This window comes from Syngnathoides biaculeatus, chromosome 14 (genome assembly GCF_019802595.1).
Source record: "Syngnathoides biaculeatus isolate LvHL_M chromosome 14, ASM1980259v1, whole genome shotgun sequence".
NCBI lineage: Eukaryota > Metazoa > Chordata > Actinopteri > Syngnathiformes > Syngnathidae > Syngnathoides > Syngnathoides biaculeatus.
Window position 1 is genome coordinate 19,585,219 of NC_084653.1, and position 26,686 is coordinate 19,611,904.

Here is a 26,686-nt window from a genome sequence, read left to right on the forward strand (position 1 = left end):
GTTCAGGGTACTTGGACGTTAGATGGTTTCATCATCGATCTCGTGGTGCGTTCAGGGTCGTCAGACATCATTGCAGTTGGACTCATACGGTGTTCATGATAGGTTGCATTTAGGGGCAGACACAATCACGGTCAACTTGTGTTCCGGGTTGTTGGATGTCGTAGTTGCACTTGTGGTAGATTCAAGGACAACAAAGCTGTTCAGTTTTTTTTTTTTTTTTTTAGACACTCGCTTTTCATTCATAACTGTCAGGTGTAAACGTTGTCACTTACGGTGCGTTCGTGGTCGTACACGGTCGCCACTCGTGTGTCGTGTCCAAGGTGGTCAGGCGCTGGCATAGTTGCTTTTTTAGGGAGGTGGGGGGAGGGTCAGAAATAATTTTGCATTCCTTACAGGGGGGCCAAATACTGGGAGCATTGTTTTCTAATTACTTTCAGGGTTCTCGGACGTCCATCCATCCATCCATCCATCCATTTTCTTTGCCGCTTATCCTCACGAGAGTCACGTTTTGTTTTTTAACAATTGCACCTGAACGCATCACATCAACTTCAAAATTTGAGCATATCAACCGGTAAAGAAATTTTACAACTGACCCAAACAACTTCCATCCATCCATCCATCCATTTTGTTTGCCGCTTATCCTCATGAGGGTCGTGGGGAGTGCTGGAGCCTATCCCAGCTGTCACCGGGCAGGAGGCGGGGTACACCCTGAACTGGTTGCCAGCCATTCGCAGGGCACATGGAGACAGTCGGCCTCACAATCACACCTTGGGTCAATTTCGAGTGTCCAATTAATGTTGCAGGTTTTTGGAATGTGGGAGGAAACTCGAGCGCCCACCCGGAGAAAACCCACGCAGGCACAGGGAGAACATGCAAACTCCACGGCGGCGGCGTCAATTTTGTGATGCTTTCAGGTGTCAGACATCCTCTCGTGTTGCGTTGAGCGAGGTTAGTGTCTTCACGGTGCTTTCGCTGTTATCAGACGTGATGGGAGTGAGACCAAGCGTCGTCACGGTGACCACGGGACCACGCGGTTATCATCCATCCTGCGTGTTGCATTGTGGGCAGTCGCGAGCGTTCAGTGATTTGAGACCTTTCTAGCAGCGCGTTCGGGGCGCGCTCAGACGTTGTAGTCGGGCGCCTTGCCCAAGGGCCGCCTCAGGTGCGTGTGCAGCGTCATGCAGGCGGCGACGGCCACGTGGAACAAGATCTGCCACACATGTTGCACACGCACACCAGGCCCAGGGCCAGGAACGACTTGACGTTCCGCCACACGGAGAAGTACGCAAACAGGAAGCACTGCGACACACAGGAACGATCGCGTGAGCACGATTACAACATTTATCAAAAATTAATTGTGATTACGATTTTGGCCATAACCGTGTAACCCAACGTGCACGCGAGCCCACCTGGTAGAGGCAGGCGGCCGTGCCCAGGAAGAAGGCGATCACGTAGCTGAAGTCCTCGTCCTCGTCCTGCTGGGACAAGACAGGATGTGATGTCACGGGTCACGTGATCGGGAGGTCAGGTCGGTGCAAAAGTAACTTCTTCTTCTCTGCTGTGAACGTCACCTGCAGGACGCTCTCGATGGCGTGGACGCCGCGCAGCAGGTTGAGTCCGCCGCAGAGCACGCTGAGGACGCACGACACGGCGCCGGGAAGCGTCACGGGCTCCAGAGTCTGAGTGGGGGCTGGACCGGAACAAAACAAGTCTCAAAAGCCGACCTCGCGTGCTGATCCGTTAAAGGAGCGGTACTGACTGATGCCCTTGTACTTGGCGGACGAGCGCGAGGGCGAGAAGCCGTTAGCGTTAGTCTGGATGTCGTCGAGGGTCAGCCGGCAGGGAGGACGCAGCTTGAGCTCCGTCTGCATGTCGGCCATGTTGATCTTGGTGGACAGGGAGCGCGGGCTGTTGTAGCGATGCTTTGTGCGCTGGATCACCACGTCTGAACGCGGAGACGCGTACACAACCACATAAACATGCACACAGGCATCCGCAAAGACACACACAAAAAAAGACAATAGATTTCTCAAAAATAATGCACATATTTTTCCAAAAATATTTAGGGATGGATGAAAAATAAAAAATACAATCACATTGTAAAGTTGTATACAGATACGTTAAAAAAAAAGCTCAAGTCAAACAGTGTCGTTTATTTATTTAAGACTATTATGCGTTATGAACAGTATTAATAAAATGTTATGCCATCATCGAGCATTTATTTTAGTTAGTTGAGGGATTCTCTTGTGACAATTAGGGGACCAGGACAAGCGTGCCCTGCGGCCTGTCCTGAGATTATATTACCGCTACATGCGCAATGATTATTATTAATTATTGTTTTACAGACGAACAAAATATAAATACAGATCATTCCCAATATTTTGAGCATATGGGTAGCAGCAAATTGGTGGTGCGCATTGTACATTGGTAGAAGGGTTTTCCAGAATTTTTTTTTTTTTTTTGGTCAACTTTGGGGGTGCGCATTATACTCGAGAAATTACAGTACATACATATACACACACCCCCTAATCGGCGGTGGGGTGGGGGGAACGCAGCTACTTTCTACTTCCACTTTTTATCTTAATCTGCAAACCTCCAAGCATGCAAGACTACAACGCTTAATAGCGCAAGCCATGCACATGTTTAAAGTTAGACTTTTGGAATTCAATACATGCTGCATTTATTTTTTTTAAATCAGTGAATATGTGTGAAATAATCCTGATTCTTTTTTTCCCCATAATCATCCACCCCTACCGGACATGCAGACACAACACCTCCAGAATCACACACACAACAAACATACACAAACAATAAATACAGTTGAAGCCACAAGTTTACATACGTGCAAAAACTAATTTCATGTTTTTGTTTCACTGTCTGTAAATGTGCGGCACGGTGGGTCAGCCGGCCTCACAATTCTGAGGACCCGGGTCCAATCCCGGACCTGCCTGTTTAGAGTTTGCCTGTTCTCCCCGTGCCCGCCTGCGTGGGTTTTCTCCGGGCACTCCGGTTTCCTCCCACATCCCAAAAACATCCAACATTAAAATTGGACACGCTAAATTGCCGCAAGGTGTGATTGTGAGTGCATCTGTTTGTCTCCGTGTGCCCCGCGATTGGGTGGCAACCAGTTCAGGGTGTACCCCGCCTCCCGCCTGTTGACAGCTGGGATAGGCTCCAGCACTCCCCGCGACCCTCGTGAGGATAAGCGTCAAAGAAAATGGATGTCTGTCAATGATCTTGCTCTATTCGGTAGAATTTAACAAAATTCAATCATTTTGGGTGATGCTGACTGATCAGAAGCGATTTAATCTGATTTAACTTCAGACAGTGAGACAAAAAAAAAGGGAAGTTTGTGTTTTTGCACAGTGTATGTAAACATCTGAATTCAACAGTACATGCAGGGACAAAAACAGACACACACAGAGTGAAGAGTGAATCCTCACCGAACTGTATGAAGGAGTAAGGCCGGACGGCGGCGGCGACGCGTTTGCCGTCGTAGGTGACGAGGAACTCCTTCTGCAGTTCGTCCAGGAAGCAGAAGGCCAACACGCTGGGATAACTCGACAGACACACCATCATGTAACACACCCCCAGTGCGCTAATGAAACTACACACGGACAACACACACCGAAAGACAGAAAGACAAGATTGAGGCACATCGATAGATCTCATTAGTTTGAATATGAAATATCTTGTCTGTATACAATAGAATATAGGTTGAAAAATCTTTGTAAATCATTATACTCGATAAACAGCGTCACAACTTTGCACCAATATTTGGTGACGACCCTGAAAAAACTATTTATCCCTCTCCATGCCGACCAAATTGGAGGTTCCAGTCCGTACTTGACGTTGTAGGGCCCGCTGGCGAAGGTGCATCTGTCGGGGAAGTGCGGCAGCCTCTTGGAGAGAGCTTTCAGGTGTTTCCTGGTGTCGTGCAGCTCCCGGTCGTGCTCGTAGTCGGTCGACGCCGACAGTGGCAGGCCGTCGCCCACGCGCACCACCGAGGCGAACAGAACGCTCGACATCTCAGCGAGACGATCCAGACACGGGCGTCCTACATCCAGTGGAGTAAATAAATAAATAAAAAATAAGAAATACTACCAGGGAGCCAGATCATGTTGTCACATTTAAAAAAAAAAATAGACATAAAAACAATTATAGCACAGGTGTCAAACTCAAGGCCCGGGGGCCAGATGCGACCGGCCACATGATTTTATGTGGCCCGCGAGGGCAAATCACATGTATCAACTTCCATTATTTTTGCTAAAATTTGAAGCAGAATTTCAAGCCGTCCTATCATAAATGATGACGATGAGATAGTGCAAGCATTTTTGTGTTACCAAACATCAACAAGAGTTGAAAAACCCATTACCCTTGGTTTGTGACTCCAAAACTAGTTGATAAATTTAATGTGTAAATATAATGGGTCAATTAAAGATTTTCGTGGTTTCAGTCATAAAGGCCCTCTGACAGAAACTGTAACTGCATTGTGGCCCGTGATAAAAACAAGTTCGACACCCCTGATTTATAGTCATGTAAAAATTTTAAAGCGAATACTGAAATATAAATTTAATAAGCCCCGACCCCAAAAAAAACTTGGGAAATTGGGAAAGGTAACAGTGGGCTAATATTGTGCTGCTGCTAATACTGCAATTTAAATTTGGAGCACATCTCATAAGTGCCAGGAAAAAAAATAATTGGGATTTTAAATAATTACGACACAAAGAAAAAAAGTACAAAAAAAGTAAGTAAAACGTAAAAAAAAAAAAAAAAAAAAATGCAAAACATTTTTTGTTTTATAGAATTACTTTTTTTTGGGGTGGGGGGGTTTACATTTCACTTGAAGCTAATATATTACATTTATATGACGCAATGTTAAAATTTGGCCGGGACAAGATGCCCACAATCTTGATTGAAATTCTGACATAAATATATAATCATGTTTCTACGTAGACAGATGGGAGAAGCCCGGGCGTTGAAACCATGGACAGCTCCACTTAAGAACGCCAGCAGCATCCAACGACAACCGACACCCCCGACTACATTGGAACAGTTCCAAACTTCATTCTGCATTTCATAAACATAAAAAGTAAAGTACTCGAAACTAAACAGACAGCAAGCAACGATCCAGGGAAATACGTACAAACCGCTGAAAAGTTAGCATATAGGCTGGGTAGCATGTTATGACAAAATGGAGAACCACTAAAAAGTTAGGTTTGGTCAAAGTATGGTCATTTAAACTACAAAATCAGATATTTAATTACACTAATTATTCGTTTAGTATTTACGCCTTTGACAGGTTAGTTAGCCACCTAGCAGCCAAATGCTCCTTCCACATGGCTAACGTTAGCATGCTAAGGAAATGCTAAGGAAAACAAAGCTTTCCCTGAAAGGAAACACACAAATAACGAGGCGTTCGGTTTTATTTGGATACCTGAAGAGATGAATCAGCATCACGGGTATGTTGGAATCGTTTAAAGTGGATCAACGTGCAGAAATTTGACAACACGCTGCTCCATTTAGCCCATGCGCTGCTGCTAAAGATGAATCTGGTTGGACTGGTGTGAGGTCAGAGACGCGGACGTGGCCCATTCGCAGAGCATGATGGGAAAACTCACAGGAACCTGTCTCGCAAACACGTTTTTCCCTTCGAACTATGTTCGCTCTGCAACGACATTTGGTCACAAAACATTTAAATTTTGCTCATAATGTTAATATGTTGGCGTTGTAATTGTTAATTTTCCCATGAAAAATGTGAGGTTGCCTATAAAATCATATTTTGCTTTCAAAAATTGCTATATCATGCGATAGAAATGTTACATTTTGCTACAAAAATACTATACATTTTTTTTAAATTTGCTTTAAATGATTATTATGTTGCCATTTTAGTTTAAATAAAGAAATTAATTCATTTAAAAATATATGTTGCTGTTGAGAGACAGTGGACGACTGATTATGCAGGGGTGTCAAACTCATTTTTCATCGTAGTTAATTTCTCTCTGATCAAATCGTTAAATCTCATCATATTTACATGTGAAATTTATGAACTAGTTTTGGGATCAGAAATCAAGGGTAATGATTTTTTTTCAACTATTGTTTTGTTGATAAAAATACTTGCAATACCTCATTATCATTTATGATATGACAATTTGGGACAGATTTTAACAATAAAGCATGAAAGTTGATACACATGATTAGCCTTCGCCGGCCACATAAAATCATGCGGCGGGACAGATCTGGGCCCCAACCCTTGAGTTTGACACCTGTGATTGAGAGCGTCTGGCTCACAGTTTTGAGGACTGGGATTCAAATCCTGGCCCCGCCTGTGTGGATTTTGGATTTTCTGCATGGGTTTTCTCCCACATCCCCAAAAAACACGATAGGTTAATTGTCGACTCTAAATTGGCCCAAATGTCTTGGACACCCTTAGCATTCTTGTGAAAATGAAGCAAAAGTGTGTAGGAAAAAGTACGATTTTATTCATTATTATTTGCACAGTAGGGGGTGATAGTGTACAGCTGATTGAACAAAAGGCAACGATGACTTCTTGGCATTAAGTGTCAGACGCGAACACAAACACACACGGACTTTGGGATAAGACAGAAATTCGTACTATTCTCCCAATAAACTGGAATGATTTCACCAAACGCTCCCGCTCAGAATGTTCCAGTAACAACACTGCGATCGGACAAGCTGTGAGTCTGTCTTGTTTTCTTTTTTTTAATTTGGTGAATAGACAAAAAAAATAAAGTCGACATACTAGATTTCCCTTTGTTTGTCTTGCGATCCCTGAGAACTTCAAATTTACCACACTGGAACCCAAATTCTTGAGTAAGGTTTGGCCAACAGGTTGGAACATTTAAAAATTGTATGAAATACTGAAAAAGGAAGAACGTCATCTTTCTTCATCATCACACCTTGTCTCCAAAATATCTTTTTAAATGTCCATTTTCACTGGCATATTTTAAAATAACCAAACAAAAAATTTGGACAGGGCTTTGTTTCTTTATTAGATCTTGATTTTTTTGCAGTATTCTTTTTTGCATTTAAAAATGTTAAAAAAGATTAATTGTAATTTTAATTATACGCAAAGATTATTTGTATTTTTATATATTTTCAAACTGCCAGATGAAAAATATTGGTCATAGTCTTGTTTCTGTCACTAATCTTTTTTTGTTTCTTGAATTTAGTGAATTTTTTTATTTTATTTTTGTATTTAGACTAAACCAAAGGTTTTTCTTTATTAAAAAAGGGAGCAGAATTAGAAATACTTTTTTGTTGTCATATTTGGAATTGAGTGGATGAAATGTCGAAATACTGAGGATAACAAGGTCTCGCTTATTTACTGTCACACCTTGTATCTCTTGATTTTTATTTTTTGGGGTATGTATTGTGTTCCAGTACTACAATCGATTTTCTCTGCAATTTGACTTGATTAAAAAAAAAAAAAAAGATAAAATTGGAAATACTGTACATGTTTTCCATTGTGATAAAAATGTGTGACTCTTATAACTGAATGTCTATTGCTCTTTGTTCTTTTTCTCCGTACTCGACATGAATGTCGTACCAGGGAAGCACCGACTGCCAAAGACAAATTCCTTGCGTGTCGATACATACTTGGCCGTTAAAGCTGATAGTGATTTCGTTTCTTTGTTGTCACATCTCACGGTCACATTTTTTGTGTCCATCGGCAAAAAGTCTGCAATCCAGGGTCAAAGAAAAAGCAAAGTCACAAAAATGAGATTTTCATTTTCATTGACAGATTTGGAAACGGGAGGGGGAAAAAAAACCGACAAAATGTCAGATGACACCCATATATGGCATTGTGGTTGTCAAACTGAAGGGCGGAAGGAAAAAGCATTCGCGACACCAGGCCTTAGCTTGAACTTAATATTTTAAGGCCACCATTTGTAGACAAAAAGTCACCCTTTGGCCTTGATTGACGTCACGCCACGTTGCCACGCTAACTGTGGCGTCACATGTTGACGAAGCAGCCGGAAACAAGACGGCGGACGGGATGTCTGGTGGGACCCCGTTAGCGCCGTCGTGGGGATTGCATAGATTGGCACGTAGCTTGTCGCAAAATCAGTCACAGTGTCCGAGCCAGTTTAGTGTACTATGTCCACCCAAAAAAAGAAAAAAAAAAAAGTGATCAATGTGGTATAAAAAATATTTGAGGTCATTTGTGTCCCCCCCGTGTCAGTGCTGATTAGGGCCCTTGAAGGGGGTTCAAGGTGGATTGGAGGGGTTCATCTTCATCAGAGCTCCTCTTTCCTCACGGTGACTTTCTCCTGATCGCGACTTCGCAGGCTGCGCATGAAGCCGATGAACCCTGCTTCCTGGAAAGAGCAGGTGGGGGAGGTCAGATTTTACACAAGTTTACCGTAATTCCCGGCCTACAGAGCGCACCTGGTCTCACCCAGTACATTTGTAAAGGAAATACCATTTAGCCCGTACTGTATATACGCCGCAGCTGTGTAAAAGCCGCAAGTGCCCACACTGAAACACGACATATTTACAAGAAAACAGTACACAGAGAGTTTAAAGCTAGCGCCCCCGTGCTAACGCTAGCGCTGTGCTAATGCTAACACCGCGCTAACACTAGCGTTAGTGTCACTTGTAGCACAGCACTAACAGAACCAGTTAAAAAAAAATACTTAAATCACCGAGACGTGGCAGTAACACAGATGAAACATGCTAGCACAGCGCGAACAGGGCCGGTTAAAAAAAAAAAAAAAACAGCAACATACTGGTAAAAATCACCAAGAAACGCCAATAACACAGCAGCAACACGCTAGCACAGCGCTAACAGGGCTGGTTTAAAAAAGACAAAATAAAAAAAATATGCTGGTAAAAATCACTGAGAAACGGCAAAAACACGCTGGCGCAGCGCTAACAGGACCGGACCAGTAAAAATCACTTCCTCGGCACATATATTCCAGCAGTCTCACGCTTACCTTTTCCGCTCAAGTGCCCCCTTGCGGCCGTTAGAAAAAAATGCACAAACTAGTCGCATCGCCACATAAACTACAGGGTTGAAACCGTGTGAAAAAAGTCACGGCTTATAGGCTGGAAATTACGTTACTCATATTTATGCATTTACCATATTTAAAAAAAAAAAAAAAAGCAGTTAAATTTCTATGCACCAAAAGTGTGAAACACCCACCCCGCGATCTCCGTGGTATTTGTCGACAAACTTAGCGTAGTTGTAATGGTTGAAGGTGGGGTATCCCTCCACGCCCTCCTGCTTGCAAAGCTCGTGGTTTTGTCCTTTGGTGCAGTCCACCGCCGCATAAGCGATCTGACAGGAACAGGAACACTCGGTCAAACACAGAACATAAGGACAGAGCATGACCAGTGTTGGCGAATAAGTAATTACATGTAACAAGAGTGCGTAAATTATCTGCAAATGTTATGTAAACGGAATCCATTATGAAGGAACAATGATCGACTGGTTTGCCTCGGAGTTCTGAGGACCCGGACTCCTGTGTGAGAGAGTAACTGAAATACACTACTATTACATTTCCACCAGGGTAACCTGTAATTGAAACTAGACTTTACGCCGATTTTATCACCATGCTCAGAATTGGTCAATAATTGCTATTTTATGCCGATCGGCTTCAATGTCATAATTTGCCAATCCGATCAATGTCTGGAAAAGACATTTACTCTGTGTCGCAATCGTGCACAGTACATCTAAATCCAAAAGATACTTTATTTTTATATAGCAGTATATATATATTTATATTTTGTGTGTGTCTTTTGACGGAGTGCTGTAAACAACTGACAGGCAATAAAGTTATTTAAAAAACATGTCAGCGGCGAGGGACACAAAAACTAATCTGCTTTTTTATTGCACTTTGTCAGACTACCGCAATAAAATCCTGCACCATCCCATCCCGTTTTTTTTTTTACGATCAGCCGGCTTTATCTCGACAACTCCAATGCGAGCAGATATGGACTCTTAATGTGGCAACACGAGCCCATCCTGTCGACCGTATGATGAGGACAAAATACGAGGCAAAAAAAATGTGTGTTGGTGGTGACCGGTGATCGGGAGAGGACTTCAATTAAAGACTCGCTTGAAGTCTGTTCACATATTTTAAATACGATAACGGCTCGCAAGCAGGCAACAAAATGTAGCCTCGTGAGCTAGTGCTAGCGCTGGCGGTTGTATGTAAACATGCTATCATTCTGTTGAATCATGCGCTAACACTTCAGTGTGGGTGAAGTAATTTAATTACACTAAACTAATTACAAAGCAGCAGGGTGGTAAAGCATTGGCCTCATAATTCTGAGGACCCGGGTTCGATCCCGGCCCCGCCTGCGTGAAGTTTGCAGGTTCTCCCCGTGCCTGCGTGGGTTTCCTCGCGCACTCTGGTTTCCTCCCACATCCCAAAAACATGCAACATTATTTGAATCTAGTAAATTGCCCCTAGGTCTGATTGTGAGTGCGGCTGTTTGTCTGTATGTGCCCTGCGATTGGCTGGCAACCAGTTCACGGTGTACCCTGCCTCCTGCCCGCAACCCTTGTGAGGATAAGCGGCAAAGAAAATGGATGGATGGATGGATAAACTAATTACAGTAAGTTAGCACCCATTATTTCTGTCATGTTGATTTGAACAGAAATGTGATTTCAATCCTTTATGGAGGTATGTCACATTTTTTAAAATTAAAAATCTAGCGGCACACCAACACACAAAAATGACAAAAAGTAGATAGAAGCGTGAAAGCCCAGCATTTTCCTCTTCCGTAGATGACCTTTAACGCATAGATTCACACAAAAAAAGTCGCCTTATTTTATGGGCCATTTTATTGTTTGAGTAAAGCTGTTAGGACTGTGTGCTTTGTAGACATTTAGACAGTAGATCAACAGTTAAAAAAAAAAAAAAGTACAAAAACAATGACTATAAAAGGCTGTTTTAAAAGGTCCTGCCAGCAAGATTTCCTTTGTGCGAATGAGAGTTGATTCCGGGAACCCGCAACCTTGATTAGAGACGAGCAGAAGGCCGATGAAGCGTAAATGTCGAGTTCTGTCACCCAGCCTCGTTTTCGGGACGGCGGAAATGTCACGGCGGTCTCTCAAGAGTGCTGAGTGGCGGATACCTGTATTGTCCGGTCACCCCAAACACTCGGGGATGTGGAATATGTGCTGAGAAGAGGAAAACAAACTAAACGCTTTAAGGTCATCGCATGCTGATGCAAGAAGTTCTTGCGCTTTGCGAAAATAGCAGCACTTCAGTAAAGATTGTATGCTTTATACAAAAATGATTGTAAATAATCATCCCTGGGTGAAACATTACACGGTGTGACCACAAAGACACAAGATTGGTGGCCAGATATTTACAGTACTACGTCAGAAGACACGCGACCAGGCTAAAAATAAACTAGGTTTTCTATTCAATCATACTGTACACCAATGCGTCGATCAGTCTTGGTCGATCGCGGGATGGCGTGCCAAAAAAAAGACATCAGCCAAGGTTCCCTCTAAACTGCGCGCAAGTATAACACAGCTTTTCAGTTTGTGGGATTTTGCAATGTGATTCAATAAGTGAGGGATGATTGGTTGTTACATCCAATGGCGCAATTCACATACGTACTGGAAAATATGAAAAGAAGCCACCAGTTTCTTTTAGGCAGCACGCGGAACTTTCTCTAACAACGACCGCTGCTCCGCCACACTCTCTTTTACCTAGTTTACCTTACACCCGCGCCCCAACCCCACTCTTAAAGACGTACCCTCATAATTACAAATGTTACAGTACTTACGCAGCCCATCAATGGCGGAAGTTTCATTAGACATTCAAGTGGCCGCCATATTGGCTGCATCCTCTGTCCGTGACGTCACCCTGGGACATTCGCCACTGAAAACACGCTGTGCCACCTATTATGGGAGGCGAACACGCCCCTTCTGACACGGAAGCTCTTTTCGAAGAAGAGAACATTTCAAAACTGAGTGAAGTGACCGGAATAATAACCCTATCGTTTCACGCCATATTTAGATGACGTGCGGATCACGGCCAAACCACCTCCCCGCCCAATCCACCTACGCGGCGGCGATGAACAACGACACCCGCGGCCGCGAGCGACGGCAATGACGGCGCGGCCAAAGCGCCTTCCCGTCTGATCCACCTCCGCGGCTGATAAAAACGACGCCGCGGCCAAAACCGCCTCCCCGCCCAATCGACCTACGCGCGGCGGTGATAAAAACAATGCTGCCACCCCGGCCGAAGCCGTGTTGACAAGGCCAGTGGCGATCCACAAGGCCGGCCATTTTTGCTAACACGAACAAACAACGAGGTACCTTCCAGGCAGGTAAAACTAGCAGAAACGGACGAGACCGCTTTGGTGCGCTCCTGCCCTGTACGTCACTTCCTGCTTCTTCTCAAAAACAAATCCCTCAAGAGGATTTTCATGGCGGGAGCTACAAAAAGCCATATACGTCAAAATCACGTTTTGAGTTTTTTCATTAATAACATACTAAAAATCATCCATTTCATGACAGTGGCACTTTAAGGTACTAGCCATGCTAAGGGAATCTGCAAGGGATTTAGTTTAGTCTTAGTTCAACCAGTCAAATGCTTGAGGATTGATTTTTTTTTCTCCAAAATGTGAAACTTTGGGGAGGGGTTCATGGTAATCTTATTTTAACTTGTACAATATTTCCAGACATGAAGTGTTCCTGAACTAGACTGCTAGATTTGCCTTTTAACCGTTTGAGCACCATGCACTTACAACCTCACCGTGAATTGAAGGCAAAACAGTTGTCAAACTTTAACCGAAAAAACCCACCAAGATTAAAGTTTTTCTTTTGAAATAACTCGCGTTTCTTTTTCTGTTCCGTTTATCAGAAGATGTTTTGGGAGGCACAGGGCGTCTCCGCCTGACTGATGTGGTGGTGCAGCGTTTTGCCAAGAGTGACCTAACAACTTGTAACGGTGACAACAATGACATGGGACTCGAAGCGTGTTGTGTTGCGCGTTTAGCGAGACGTGTTGCGGCAGGATTGCCTCAGAAAAGAGCCCAAGACGCCATCTGATAACCATTTAAAAGCAATTCTGTGCAAATGAGTAAGGTTGAGCGCTGCGACAAACGCGTTCTTATGCAAGTGGAAGTTGACGGGCTTGCAATGTTTGAGTCAGAAGCGCTTATGCGATGATGGAGGATGAAGGTGTGATGGAGGATGAAGGTGTCTTTCCCTTGACTGCCTGAATGCGTGACTCGCCTCCCATGATTTGATTTGTCGCATTCCAAGCTTACACGTGGCCAGAAGTGTGAGCCATGCAAGAGCGCTTGCTAAACTTTTGAACTTATCGCCATTAAAAACAAAAGCAAAGGGTGAGTGCGCAGTATGTCTGCAGATACATCATGAGGTGACGATAAGTCCAATTACCATCCAAAATACTCTGTCATTCGAAAGCAGAATTTAAAAAAAAAAAAAATGGATCACATCACCCCACTTAAAGAAGCCAATAACAATAATAGTCTATCCATCCATTCTCCTAACCACTTATCTTCACGAAAAATTAAAAAACAACATAATCTATCCATTTATTTTCAACACCAATCATCCTATTAAGGGTCACAGAGTGCAAGATCCTATCCCAGCTGACTTCAGGCGAAATGTGGACTACACCCTGAACGAGTCGGCGGTAAGTCGCAGGGCACACGGAGACACTGAGTGGGAACTAAACCCACGATGCCCGCACCAAAGAGAGCCGAGTGTACCACTACACCATCAGTTACTCCCACAAAAACAGCAACAAATCATTTTATTTAAAGCCAATGTAAGAATCAATCATGCAAGTATTTTTTTAATCGCTCATTTGTGAGTTAAACTTTCATAAAGTATCGTTAAACATTTATATTGAAATGTTTTAGTATTGAGTTCGTTTGTCCCAATGAACCTAGGAGATAAGTTGTCCGGGGCTTTTTGCCCCTGGCAGGGTCACCCATGGCAAACAGAGGAACCAGACAAAGCATGTCACCAAAGAACCCTATGAGGAGTAAAATTATTGGATCGCGTTTTCCCTTGTGTGGACGTGGGCCCCCATCCTGGATGTGGGGCTCAAGGGCGAGCGCCTGGTGGCCATGCCTGCACCAATGAGGGCCAGCCGGGCACAGCCCAAAAGGGGAACGTGGGTCCTCCTTCCCATGTTGTCACCAGTTATGGGAGGGGCTATTGGAGCTGGCCAATTTATTAGTATTATTTAACTATTGTATTTATTAAGGCGGCACGGTGGTGCAGCTGGAAAGTGTTGGCCTCACAGTTCTGAGGACCCCCGGGTTCGATCCCGGCCCCGCCTGTGTGGAGTTTGCATGTTCTCCCCGTGCCTGCGTGAGTTTTCTCCAGGCACTCCGGTTTCCTCCCGCATCCCAAAAACATGCAAGATTAATTGGACACTCTAAATTGCCCCCATGTGTGATTGTGAGTGAGGCTGTTTGTCTCTTTGTGCCCTGCAATTGGTTGGCAACCAGTCCAGGGTGTACCCCGCCTCATGCCCAATGACAGCTGAGATAGGCTCCAGTATTCCCTGCGACCCTTGTGAGGATAAGCGGCTAAGAATGGATGGATAAAGACATTGCTTGCAGAGGTTTGGAGGACTTAAGTGAAAGCAACGCTACTCATTTGGAAGGATGTGTGAGCCAATTGCTTAAGTTGAGGAAAGTAGTGAGTGTGTGTGTGAGGATAAGCAGCTAACAAAATTGATGGATATATTTATTTGCATTATTAATTTTATTTAGTGTTTTTTTTTCCCTCCACAAATCTATCAATTAATTTTTCATTTTATATGATTATTTTTCTAGTGATTTATTAATTTATGATACACTTAACTATAATTAAAATCGGACCACCTACAATGCAATGTGGCTGAATAACACTAAAAAGCAGCTAAGAAAATAGATGGATGGATGTCGTATTTATTTACATTATTAATTTTATTTTGTGTTTTTTTCCACAAATCTATCAATTAATGTTTCATTTTATATGAATATTTTTCTAGCAATTTAATTTATTAATTTATAATACACTATTTTCAACTATAATTAAACCAGGCCACCTACGATGTAATGTGGCTGAATAATACAAAAACCTACTTTTTTTAAAAATAATACTGTTCACTTCATGTTTTTTATTGTGCAAATGTACTGCAACGATACACTGATGGCGGCAAAGCACACCAAGGATGGCTCACCTTGCGGTCCTCTTTGAAGACTTCCGCCGCAGTCGTGAAGTGAGGGACGGCGTTTTTACAATGCGGACACCCTGCCAATGAGGACGACAACACAAGTGTCACGCTGGCCTAAGACACACATCTGTCAATGCTACGCTGGCACAGACAACATATTACTATAACTATATTATTTTAACACATGCAACTTTTGGGCGATTCAAGGAAGATTTATTTTAACCTTCAATCCAAGTTTAACCAAGTCTCGTTTTGATGAACAAAAGTCTTCATTTACGATGTGTAATTTTTCACTGAATTTATGCTGGTGTAATTTTGTCCTGTTCAACTTTGAGGATGAAAGGTAGTTGAAATTTAATAAGCAAATTTTAAGATAGGCCATTTTGGGGTGGATTTGAAGTAGCTTTATTATAACCTAGACAGGATTTAAGACTTTAGTTCTCTTGTGCCACCCTTTGCAACTATTCAGGGATTTGCAGTATTACAATTTTAACCTAAATGACTTTTTGATAGATTTATTCAAATCAGAGCAACTTTTATATGTACAAATAAATACCCACCTATTTGGATTAATCACCTGTTCATGTAGCCGCTCTCCTGCTCTGCAGTGCTCTCTAGTGGACATTTTGGCCATGCAGTAAAAAGATTCACGGCTTGAAGTATAATTTGGGGTTTTACAAGTACAGTTACTTTAACGCTAAAAATGTAGCAACATACTTGAAGATCGCTGCTACTTCAGGCGCCAAGATATTTTTCCAAGAGACCGACAAGATGACTCATGCTTTTAATTCAGACAGCTGTTACTCACTTCCATGTTCATGGGATGTGTTAAAAACGGGCCGTCCTCTGATATTTTCCTTCTTTCTCCACACTTGTTGGATATTGTTCATCTCCCTGGGGCTTAGGTGGAGTCTTATTGCCGCAAGATGAGGAGAGTTTAGCGACTGGCTATGACTTACACATGCGAGCTGCTTAAAACCCAGGAAATGATCAGAGATGATCCCAGAGGAGATTTGAGATCTCAAATTTTAACAACTACAGTCCAAATAGCTGATTTCGGTGTGTACCATTCTCAAGACTTGTAGTTTTATTGTTGACCCCCAAGTTGGTGTGCATACAGGTCTTACATGGAGCGTAGAACATGACCAGACAGTGTTTCTTCTTCTTCAGGGCCTCTCGGAAGTCCTCTGAGCCAAGGTGGAGGACGCTGGAGGGTTTGTCTTCCCAGGACTGCTCTGGTGGCGGTGGAGCCTGTGGACTGGAGCATATAGAATTGTGTGATAATAGTACATTCTTCACATTTTAAAGAGGAATTGAAATTGTACACAGTAATGCGCAGGTTACGAAAAGACAAGTTGCACAGGTTAAAGCAAGACAATTATACAGTTGAAGCCAGGAGTTTACATACACTGCGCAAAAATATTTCATTTTTCGTCTCACTGTCCCGAGGTTAAATCAGACTAAACCTGTCCTGTGTCAGGTGTGTCAGGATCACCAAAATTAATAGAATTTTGTCAAATGCCACAATAATGAGAGAATTATCGTAATTTCCAGACTATAAGATGCGACCTTTGTCACACGCTTTCAACCCTGCGGTTTATAAAAAGAAGTGGCTAATTTGTGCATTTTTTTTTTTAACGGCCGCCAGGGGCGCTCGAGCATAAAAGGTAAGAGTGTGACAGGTGTGTCGAGAAAGACGCAAGTTTAATGTAACGTCGCGCTTTGTGCGTGAATAAAATTAACACGATGTGACCCTCATCCTGGAAATTGCAAGAAGAAATGCACATGACGCAGCTTTCAAGTTAAAAGCAATCGAGCTGGCCGATGATGAAGGAAACAGGCAGAAATGAATCGATGGCGAGACACTGGAAATGGCTGTGGGAAGGCTGGAGCAATGTTAAAATACGAAAAAAGCTTTCAGATGTAATAAAAGCAGGTGGAGTGAACAGTGTTGCTGCCACGTCTCAGTGAATTTTACTGGTACGTTTTTTTTACTCAGCCCTGTTAGTACTGTGTTACTACCGTATTGTTGCTGTTACTGCCACGTCACACGCACTGTTTGGAAAGAAAAGCTAAGTTAAGCTAAGCTAAGTTATGTTATTAAAACTTTGAAAACTCTCTCTGTGTACTGCCTTTCTTTGTAAATATCTTGTGTTTCAATTTGGGCACATGCAGCTTATAGACAGGTGCGGCTTAAGTCTGTACAAAATGGATTTTTCCTTCAAAAATGCACCGGGTGAGCCTTATAATCTGCTGCGTCTTATTTTCCTCGAGCTCACAAGTTTATATACACAAAAAGTCCTATGTCTTTATCGAAAATGAGCAAGCCCAGATGACGAGGTCACCTGGGGATGTATTTAAGACCACACCTCAAACACTCCGCTTCCTTATTTCAAATCATGGAAAAATCAATAAGAAAGGTTAAGATTTTAAATAAAGCAATGTGCTCCTGTACTAAAATAGGAGTGTGTCATAATCTGTTTTGCCTTAATGGAGCTTGTTCTCACCAGTGATGTTATCATACTTCCTGTACATTTCATAACTAAGACTATCCACCCATGACTCTCGTCTACTGGGAGGACGTTTGCCAAAGTAGACGATGAATGTATCAGAAGTTGACTATAAATAGTAAGCCTGTGGTCATACTGTCAAGATTTGTACAAAAATACAGCATCTCACTTGTGCATAAAGTCGATGATCTTGTCTTTCGTGCGTACATGCGGCAACGTGTACAACTCCTGTCCGTTCTCAAAGTACTTCAGAGTGGGAAAGCCGGAAATTTTGAAGCGATCCCCCACTGCCTTGTGGATGGTGGCGTCCACTGCTGCCAACACGCCCGGACTCTAAAAAGCCACATTTCAAGGCAAAGGTTAGAATAAAAAAGGATAATGAGATGTGAGGAACTAATCAGGACCCCAAAACACACACACACACACACACACACAGTCTTAAAGAAACCCGCCTTGATGACATCACACTTCTATACTGCCAACAAAACATGGATAAGGACATCAACACATCACTCTATGCGCTATGCACAATAGACATTTCGCCACAAAAAAAAGCAAGGAGAGAGAATCTCTCTCAAGTCTCCTCTCTCTCTCTTCTCTCAGAGGAGAGAGGAGACTCTCTCGGAGATTCTCTCTCCTCTCTCCTCTCTCTCTCTCTCTCAGATCTCTCTCTCTAGCTCTCTCTCTCTCTCTCTCTCTCTCTCTCTCTCTGCGTCTCTATCTATCTCTCTCTCTCTCTCCTCTCTCTGGCGCAAGCGCTCATGCACACACCCTCTCAATTTTCACACACACCAATTACCTAACATACTTACCTTTGGATCTTTGTTGAGTAGTTGGGCAGCTTCTTCATAGTCTGGTTTAATCTTTTTGCAGTGGCCACACCCTATAGATGCACGCAACGTTACAGAAGGATATCTCTCTGTCGATCAGCGTTTGAAAATGTACAGTGTCTACAGATACGATCTAACGTTTATTTCCATGGATTGATGCCATGACTGACGTTTCTAAAGCAACATGTTTTGGTTTACCCATGTGTATTTGAAATACAGTGGTGTGTTGAGAATACCAACCTGATTTACACATTTTATGAGAAATGAGGTATCGCTGTGTTTCAATGACTATTATACTACCTCCAGGTGGCCAAGGTGCACAGACCAGAAGGAGCGGCACAATGTCTATTAAACTGAAGCAAAACGTGGCAATAAACATTTGTTCACACAAATTATGTCATTATGGTACGTTTATAGATAGCAGAATATTGAAAAAACAATTAGATTTTTCTGGCGAAGGGCTGGAACAAATTATGGCATTTGTATTCATTTAAAGGCAGAAAGATGATTGAAGATGAGTATTTGAGTTACGGGCATCGAGGTCTCAAGGCACCAATATTTGTTTCATGCGGGTGTAAATTTATCCAACAATCTTCATTTCAGTGTTTCTTTTGACTGAGGTACTTCCTTACACACACACATACACACACACACCACACACACACATATATATATATTTCACCCAAATAATAATTTGAAAAAGTAAATTGAAAAAACAATGAAAACAAAGTCAAACCACCCAAAGAAATTACTATGCCAATCATTAGTAAAATTGCATTTATGGATATGATTTGCAGAGCTACCAACTTAATTTCCTTCCAGAACAATGATTGACCCGAGGAGAAGTTTAGTCTTATTTGACTTCAGACAGTGAGACACAAAATGAAATGTTTTTTTTGCACACTACAGTGCTGTGAAAAAAGTTATTTTCCCCCTTTCTAATTTCATTTCTCCCCCCCCATATCTATTACACGCAAAGGTTTCAAATCATCAAACCAATTTTAGCATCACTCAGAGACAACCCAAGGAAATAGAAAATACTGTTTTCAAATGAGAATTTAAATTATTAAGGCCATAAAAAAACATTCAAACCTTTCTGAACCTCTGTTAAAAAGTAATTGCCCCCCGAACCTGGGTTGTGCCATCGTTGGCAGCAATAACTGAAATCAAGCGTTTCCAATAATTGGTGGTGAGTCTTTCACATCACTCTGGAGGAATTTTCTCCCACTCTTTCCAGAATTATTTAAACTTCACCATATTGTGGAGTTTTCTAGCATGAACTGCCCATTTAAGGTAACACCACACAGTCACTGTGATTTGGCGGACGCGTAGGCGCCCGCGCGCCATTGCACTCGCAAATCTGCACGAAAAATCACGTGTGTAAAATTTGTTCCAAATAGAAATACATGCATATTGAAAGACGTCACTTATTTTGTGTCTTGACCAATGTTCCTCTAAGCTGCGCTACTGCGCACTTGTCGCACACACTCAGCGCCGATGCAGCGTAGTGAACCACAGCCTGACGTCTTTTTCTTTTTTTTAACACGGAAGCACACGATCTCTAACGACGAGCTGCTGCTCAGCCTACTTCTACTTCCTAGTTTATCTGACACCCCCCCCCCCTGCTCTTAAAAGGGTACACTCATAATTACAAACAAAACGCACACCTGCAACTTTATATCTGCGGGCATGACTGGTGGACCACACCCGTAACTTTATATCTGCAGACATGACTGACCACACCCATACATTTTTCATTTGAGTGACTGACCACAGTATCTCAAATGGATTTAAATCGGAACTTTAACTTGGAACACCAAAACCTTAATTATTATTATTTTTTAGCCATTCAGAGGTGGACTCGCTGGTGTGTTTTGGATTGTTGCGGTGCTGCATGATCCAAGAGCATTTGAGTGACGGCTGGACATTCTCTTTTAGGATTTTCTGGTACAGCGCAGAATTCATTGCTGAATCAATTACAGAAAATTGTCCATGCTTCACAGTTGGCATAATGTTTTTTTATCAATTTAAATCCAGGTTGAAAACTTTTGTCTCATGATTTTTAAGAGTAGTTCCACTTTTTAATGATATTTCTTGCACTGTACACTTTTTAATTTTAAATGTACATTTTCGTTGTCATTTCTACCTTTTTGTGTGTTTGTGTTTTGTTTTATTTTTTGTATTCAAATGCTTTTAATCATCTAAAACACAATGGGTTACCTTGTGTGTTTGCTTTGCTTCAACTGTCGTAAGGACTACAGCTATTATTAAGGGCACCTAGATGTAATCTTGCAGTAAATCTGTGTAGGATTAGAGTGCAGGAGCTCAACATTTTTTCATGAAGGAGGCTGCCAGAACATGATGGTGCGCACATTTGTTCTTTTCAGTAATCTTTGCAAAGACACCGAACCGCAGTCCGAGGCATTTAACAGAGCATGAGCACGCCAAATGCTCACAATGTTTGTTGTGCGCACCCTCGACAAGATGTCACCGGTGAAGATGTATGGCCATTTGAAGTCGACACCCTCCGCCGCTGCTGCTGCGTGGAAGTAAATTGGTACATTTCCAAAGGCGCTAAATTGCCCTTGTCAAAACATTTGAGCACCTCCTTTCTTCAGCGCTTCTGCAGGTTATAAATCAACCCGCATGCTGGAGGAGGGACGAGGCTGCCAGGCATGCGATCATGCAGATTGCGGCCAAAGACCACTTCCTTCTTGACTAGCACGTTGCAACGTTGGACACTGGTCAAAATCACTAGGGTGCTTGCAAAGACTTGGAGGAATCATTCCTAAAAAGTTCCAATACCACTAAACTACTCACAATTGTTCCTGAAGATAAATTGCATCATGTAAGTTTGTTTTCCCTATTACAACTGATATTCCAAAATGGAATAAATTCAATTTCGCACAAAATTCTACATCCATGAAAAACATCTGTAAAAGATGTATTAAAAAAAAAAAAGAACAAAAATATCAAATGTAAAGTTAACTCAACTCCCCTGGACTTGGATATTCCTCAACTGAAATTCAATCGTTTACTTCCACCCACGTTACCGAAGTCACGTGATTGGCCACATTGACGGTCTAACAGAGCATTCTTCAATGCGAAGTCGGTTTGCGACGGCACGAAAATACCTCTCATAGCACGACGCCTAGAGTTTTGGCCGATACTGGTAAACATTTAGAAGGTGAAAATAAACGAAGGTACGTGGAAAAATGAGAGACACTTGGCATAGAGGACCCCTATTTAAGGCTGAAGTCGATGTTTTCACCCATAAGAAATTGTACTGTTAACCCGCTTCCGCATATCTTGGACAACTGCATCTACACATGTATTTGGTAAGTAAGTCGTCGAGATTTACACAGAAGAGTTTGAAAGCGTAGAAAAGTCGGGACGCATACAAAGATTTTGTTGCTGGATCTGTTTTCAATCAAGAATAAATCCCACATAGTAATGGAGCCACTCAGATTTTTTCAATACAAATACCAACATTTAAATAAATGACTCCTGGTTTCACACAAACTCGAATTCATTAACTATGATTGGAGAAAGAAAAAAAAAAAGACTGAGTCGGATCCTCCTTACACGAAGTGTGTTGCGGCCACACGTTAACCTACATAAACATGACGGATGGTTTATTAGAATATGCATTGTTCTCAAATGAGTCCAATGTGTATTTAAAAAAAAGAAAATAAACTGAGATAGGCTTCAGCCCCCGTACATGGAAGCGTGTTGCGGCCACACATCAACCTACGTAAACATCAATGTGACCGACGGTTTATTATTATTATTTTTTTTTTTAAATACGCATTAGACTCATTTGAGAACAATGCATATTAACCCATTCGTGGGCAGCGTCCCATTTTTGGGACACCATGATTTTCACCCATTATATCCTTCAGTATATCAAAATATTTAAGTGTTTTAATCTGAAGCCATAATTTGGTATCAGGAGAGGATAACTCATCGGTCAAAATTAGCACAGAGTTATTTCCCTTTCCTTCCTGACGGAACATGGCTGCCTCAAGTACACATGAAGCGTTTTCCAAGAGAAGATAGGGCCGTGTGCAACCAAGTTTGTCTTCAAAATGCTAATCCATCAGTATTAATAATGCATGAGTGTCATTCTAGAATAAGAATTAATGAATAAACATATCTCTAGTATGTACCACTTCACAGCACTGATAACATACCCGCCCTGCCCGCGAGAGAGTATATCTTTTTTGCCCTTTTTCTTACGCATTAAACGAAAAAGAAGTGTGATTTCCTTGATTGTGGCCTGTTTGGAGACTTTTATCTCAATAATAAGGCAAAAAAATGAACTTTGGCGCATCACTTAGGGTGATGCACTGGATTGATTGGTAGATGGTGGTTTGAGGTGCGCGTGTGGTATTCTGTGCTGCTTACAGGGTGCGTAGAAGATGACCATGACAGCGGGATGCTCTTCCATGAAGGCATCGAAGGATTCGTCCGTCAAGTGGAAGACAGATGAATCTGTCTCAGACCAGGACACTTCGGGAGTCTTTGGCTTCACCGGCTGAGGGCTGGAAAAAAAAAAAAAAAAAAAAAAAAAGACACGTTTAATTTCAGATTGTCTGTATGCGTGTGGGGTGTGTGCCTCAATGTGTAAATGAGACGCAGATGTCCAGCCCGAACCAAAATGACACACACACACACACACACAGTCTTAAGAAACCCGCCTTGATGATTCACATCACCCTTCTATACTGCCAACAAAACATGGATAAAGGACATCAACACATCACTCTACGCACCTAATAGACACGCACAAGACAAACGCAATTCTCTTCGCACACAATCAATATGTCTCCTCTTCTCTCTCTCTCTCTCCTCCTCCTCTCCTCTCCTCAACTCCCTCTCTCTCTCTCTGCTCCATCCTCTCCGTCTCGTCTCTCTCTCTCTCTCTCTCTCTCTCTCTGGCGGCAAGCGCTCATGCACACACCCTCTCAATTTTCACACACACCAATTACCTAACATGCACCGACAACTCTCTCTTGCTCTCACACAAACACTCAAATTTGTGATTCCCACATATTAACCAACACACACAATAAAGGATATAGACTCGCACACAATTCTATACAGAAACAATTAAGCATCGTATTCCCAATTCTCACAGACAATTATCCAACACACTCAAGCAAAACACTCGATTGTCACACACACAAGAACGTGCACAAAAACAGACTCACACACATGATCAAAGATTCCCACACAAACAGCCTCTCTTTCACAAACATAATTTTCCGCGGACAATAATCAACTACTATGACGGACAATTCTCACACACAACTCTCTCTCTCTCGTGTGTATGCACACTCGATCGCAAGCACAATTTCATGAAACATCAATTATCTACCACACACACACACTTCTCTCAGTCACAATAATGATGTACAACATGACGCTCAATTTTAACACTCGCATATGCGGACAACGATCTCTCTCTCTCTCTCTCTCATCTCAAATACAATTCCCTAACACTAACACAAAAGCAAAGCACACACACACCACTCACACAGATGAATGCCAGTGCGACATACAAAATCTCAAACACATAAGCCTCTCTCACACATCAAATTCTCTTGTACGCATATGCACACGCCATTTAAAGTAACACACACTTGTTATAAGTATAACGTGATGTCTTCAATATAAAAAGATTATGGTGATGGTACAGCTTGTGACTTTCATTGCTTTAGTAATAACAGCTTTGAAAGCACACCCACACAGACACACAATGTACGAGCATAAAACACAAGCACATGTGCATATTTCACATACAGTGACTGGAGAATGTGACGAATCAACTCCAGATGTTATTCCTTAAAAGATGTAAATAGTTGAGCTCCTACGACTCACTTCTTCATCCATTCTGCGATGTCCTTGGCTGTGGCGCCGTAATTCTCATAGTGATATAGGAACTTGCCCTTCCTAAAAGACACACAAAAGAAGACCATGATTACCGTTTTAAGATTAAACATTAAAATTTCAATACTTGAAAAGAAATTACCGGTACTTTGAAACTAAGCATGTCATGTGAAAATCCATATTTTTGTTAAAACAGTTTGTCACACACAAAATGAGGCAAAAACAACTACAGCGAATACTTTGTTCTCAAACGTCTCCGTTCTCGAACAAATCGTTTTTCGAATAAAAAAAATTTGAGATTCTTTTACTTCTGATTTCGAACGAAAATCGGTACTCGAACGCCTGCGACAAAACCCGCAAATAACATAACGCCCGCGGCCCGGCGAGTTGACCCACGATGCGTATTGTTATCGTGTATAACACAACTTCTGTACGCAGACGTGGGAAATATCGATTCGGTTTTCGAAAAAATGTGTTCTCGAACCGCCTTCTGGAACGAATTGTGGTCGAGAACTGAGGTTCTACTGTATCCCACTTATTATATTCATTGGTCGTGTACAAAGTCGGAGCCTTGACTCCGTCACCTACTTCAAAGTCTTCATCTTGACACGGATTGATCATAGTTTTGGTCAGTCTCAACCACCCAAGGATTTGGTCTTTGGTTGGTCTCAAAACCTTGGAAATTTTAGTCTTGACTCAATCCCAATCTTTCCAAAGTCTTCGGTCTTAACTAATAGATCATTTAGTTGTCAAATCCTCAAAGCTTGGGTGTCAACTTCATCTCAACCTTAAAAAGTCTTCCATATATATGCCAGTATATACAGCAACTAAAATAAATATTCAACACGTCACCATTTTTCTCAGTAATCATATTGACCTGAAATTTTCAGCACCAATCAAGTCGATCAGATCGGTGTAAAGTCTAATCATATTGTATTGCCTCCTTTAGCATCCACTCTTCAAAAGCATGTCTTGCATATCTTCATCTACCATACTGTTGTCAAACTCAAGGCCCGGGGGCTAGATCCGGCCCGCTGGATGATTTTATGTGGCCCGCGGAGGCAAATCATGTGCATGAACTTCAATGATTTTTGTTCAAATGTGTCCCAAAATTTCAAATTGTCATGTCATGAATGATAACATTGAGCTATTAAAAGCATTTTTCTGTTACCAAACAACAATAGTCGGAAAACCCATTACCCTTGATTTCTGATTCCAAAACTAGATCGTAACTAGATCGAGGGAAGCTCTACGTAAAATGTGGCCCGTGAAAAAAATGAGTTTGACACCGCTAATCTACCAAGTCAAGTTGTCATGCTCACCAACTGCCATTACTTTGGATGCAAGACTGGAACATTCAATTTATCGCGGAAATCATCTAGTTCTGACATTGTGGAGTTAACTTCAGACGTGTAGTGATTCATAAAATTCTCTTAGGCATCCATTAATCACTCATGGATCAGATTTTGCCTATATTATTTGAGAAGATGTCATTTGACAGTCTGTGGACAAACAATTAGCTTCGCTTGTCTCCATGTTCACAAAACCTCGACCTGGACTGTAACAGTCCCTTTGCTGTGTCATCAATAAGTAATGTTCACCTAGCAGCGTTAACCGTTTCTTATATGCTTCCGGCGATTTGGTCGCACAGTATCTTAAATCTAATTGTTCCATATCTTGAGGGAGCTGGTCGAATTTTGTCCTCCATGCTCCTTTCCTGTACAACTCCAAAGACATTACAGTATTTTGCACCGAATGTACGCTTTAATAGTCTCCCACAGTAGCAAAAGAGAAATATGATGTACATGATTAACAAAGTCTGCCTCCAGCATCAACTGAGCATATAAAGTCCTGACTACATACATCTTCGGGACGGATGGACAGACAGAGAGAGAGAGAGAGAGAGAGAAGAGAGAGAGAGAGAGAGAAGAGAGGAGACAGAAGAGAGACAGAGAGAGCGAGAGATATATATGTAGATAGAAAAGAAAGAGAGAGAGGAGGAGAGAGAGAGAGAGAGACAGAGAGAGCGAGAGATATATATGTAGATAGATAAGAAAAGAAAGAGAGGAGAGAGAAGAGAGAGAAGAGAAGAGAGAGAAGAGAGAGAGAAGAGAGAGAGTAGAAGAGGAGAGAGATAGAGAGACAGAGAGACAGATAGATAGATAGATAGATAGATAGACAGAACAGACAGACAGACAGACAGACAGACAGATAATCCCCCTCCCCTGGTCCACAGCATGTACCTAAATGTATACATCAG

General features: G+C 42.2%; 2 protein-coding genes and 1 long non-coding RNA gene across 4 annotated transcripts in view; 1 reads left to right on the plus strand and 2 right to left on the minus strand.

Moving 5' to 3' along the window:
- Nucleotides 1–1,176: 1,176 nt before the first annotated feature.
- Nucleotides 1,177–5,634, minus strand: sec22a (SEC22 homolog A, vesicle trafficking protein). The gene is made up of 7 exons (XM_061840817.1): nucleotides 5,438–5,634; nucleotides 3,847–4,057; nucleotides 3,444–3,607; nucleotides 1,760–1,945; nucleotides 1,572–1,690; nucleotides 1,410–1,475; nucleotides 1,177–1,299 (listed from the first exon to the last, which is right to left on the minus strand). Exons 2-7 carry the CDS (start codon nucleotides 4,026–4,028, stop codon nucleotides 1,177–1,179), a joined length of 840 nt encoding a protein of 279 aa, XP_061696801.1. The 5' UTR covers nucleotides 4,029–4,057; nucleotides 5,438–5,634.
- An 828-nt stretch (nucleotides 5,635–6,462) lies between these two features.
- pdia5 (protein disulfide isomerase family A, member 5) overlaps nucleotides 6,463–26,686 on the minus strand; it is a 46,842-nt gene continuing 26,618 nt past the window's right edge. Inside the window, exons 10-17 of the mRNA XM_061841847.1 lie at nucleotides 24,418–24,489; nucleotides 22,942–23,078; nucleotides 18,517–18,587; nucleotides 17,874–18,037; nucleotides 16,322–16,452; nucleotides 15,201–15,271; nucleotides 9,170–9,304; nucleotides 6,463–8,342 (exon numbers count right to left, since the gene is read on the minus strand). Coding sequence (XP_061697831.1) covers nucleotides 8,262–8,342; nucleotides 9,170–9,304; nucleotides 15,201–15,271; nucleotides 16,322–16,452; nucleotides 17,874–18,037; nucleotides 18,517–18,587; nucleotides 22,942–23,078; nucleotides 24,418–24,489 — 862 coding nt within the window. The 3' untranslated portion in view covers nucleotides 6,463–8,261. The remainder of the gene's footprint in view (nucleotides 8,343–9,169; nucleotides 9,305–15,200; nucleotides 15,272–16,321; nucleotides 16,453–17,873; nucleotides 18,038–18,516; nucleotides 18,588–22,941; nucleotides 23,079–24,417; nucleotides 24,490–26,686) is intronic.
- On the plus strand, nucleotides 8,217–17,312 carry LOC133512327 (uncharacterized). Of its 2 annotated transcripts, XR_009798166.1 has the most exons (3): nucleotides 8,218–8,355; nucleotides 16,100–16,253; nucleotides 16,365–17,312. It is a non-coding gene; the product is annotated as an uncharacterized LOC133512327 (long non-coding RNA). The 2 variants fall into 2 exon arrangements; XR_009798165.1 differs by lacking the exon at nucleotides 16,100–16,253 and having other exon boundaries at nucleotides 8,217–8,355.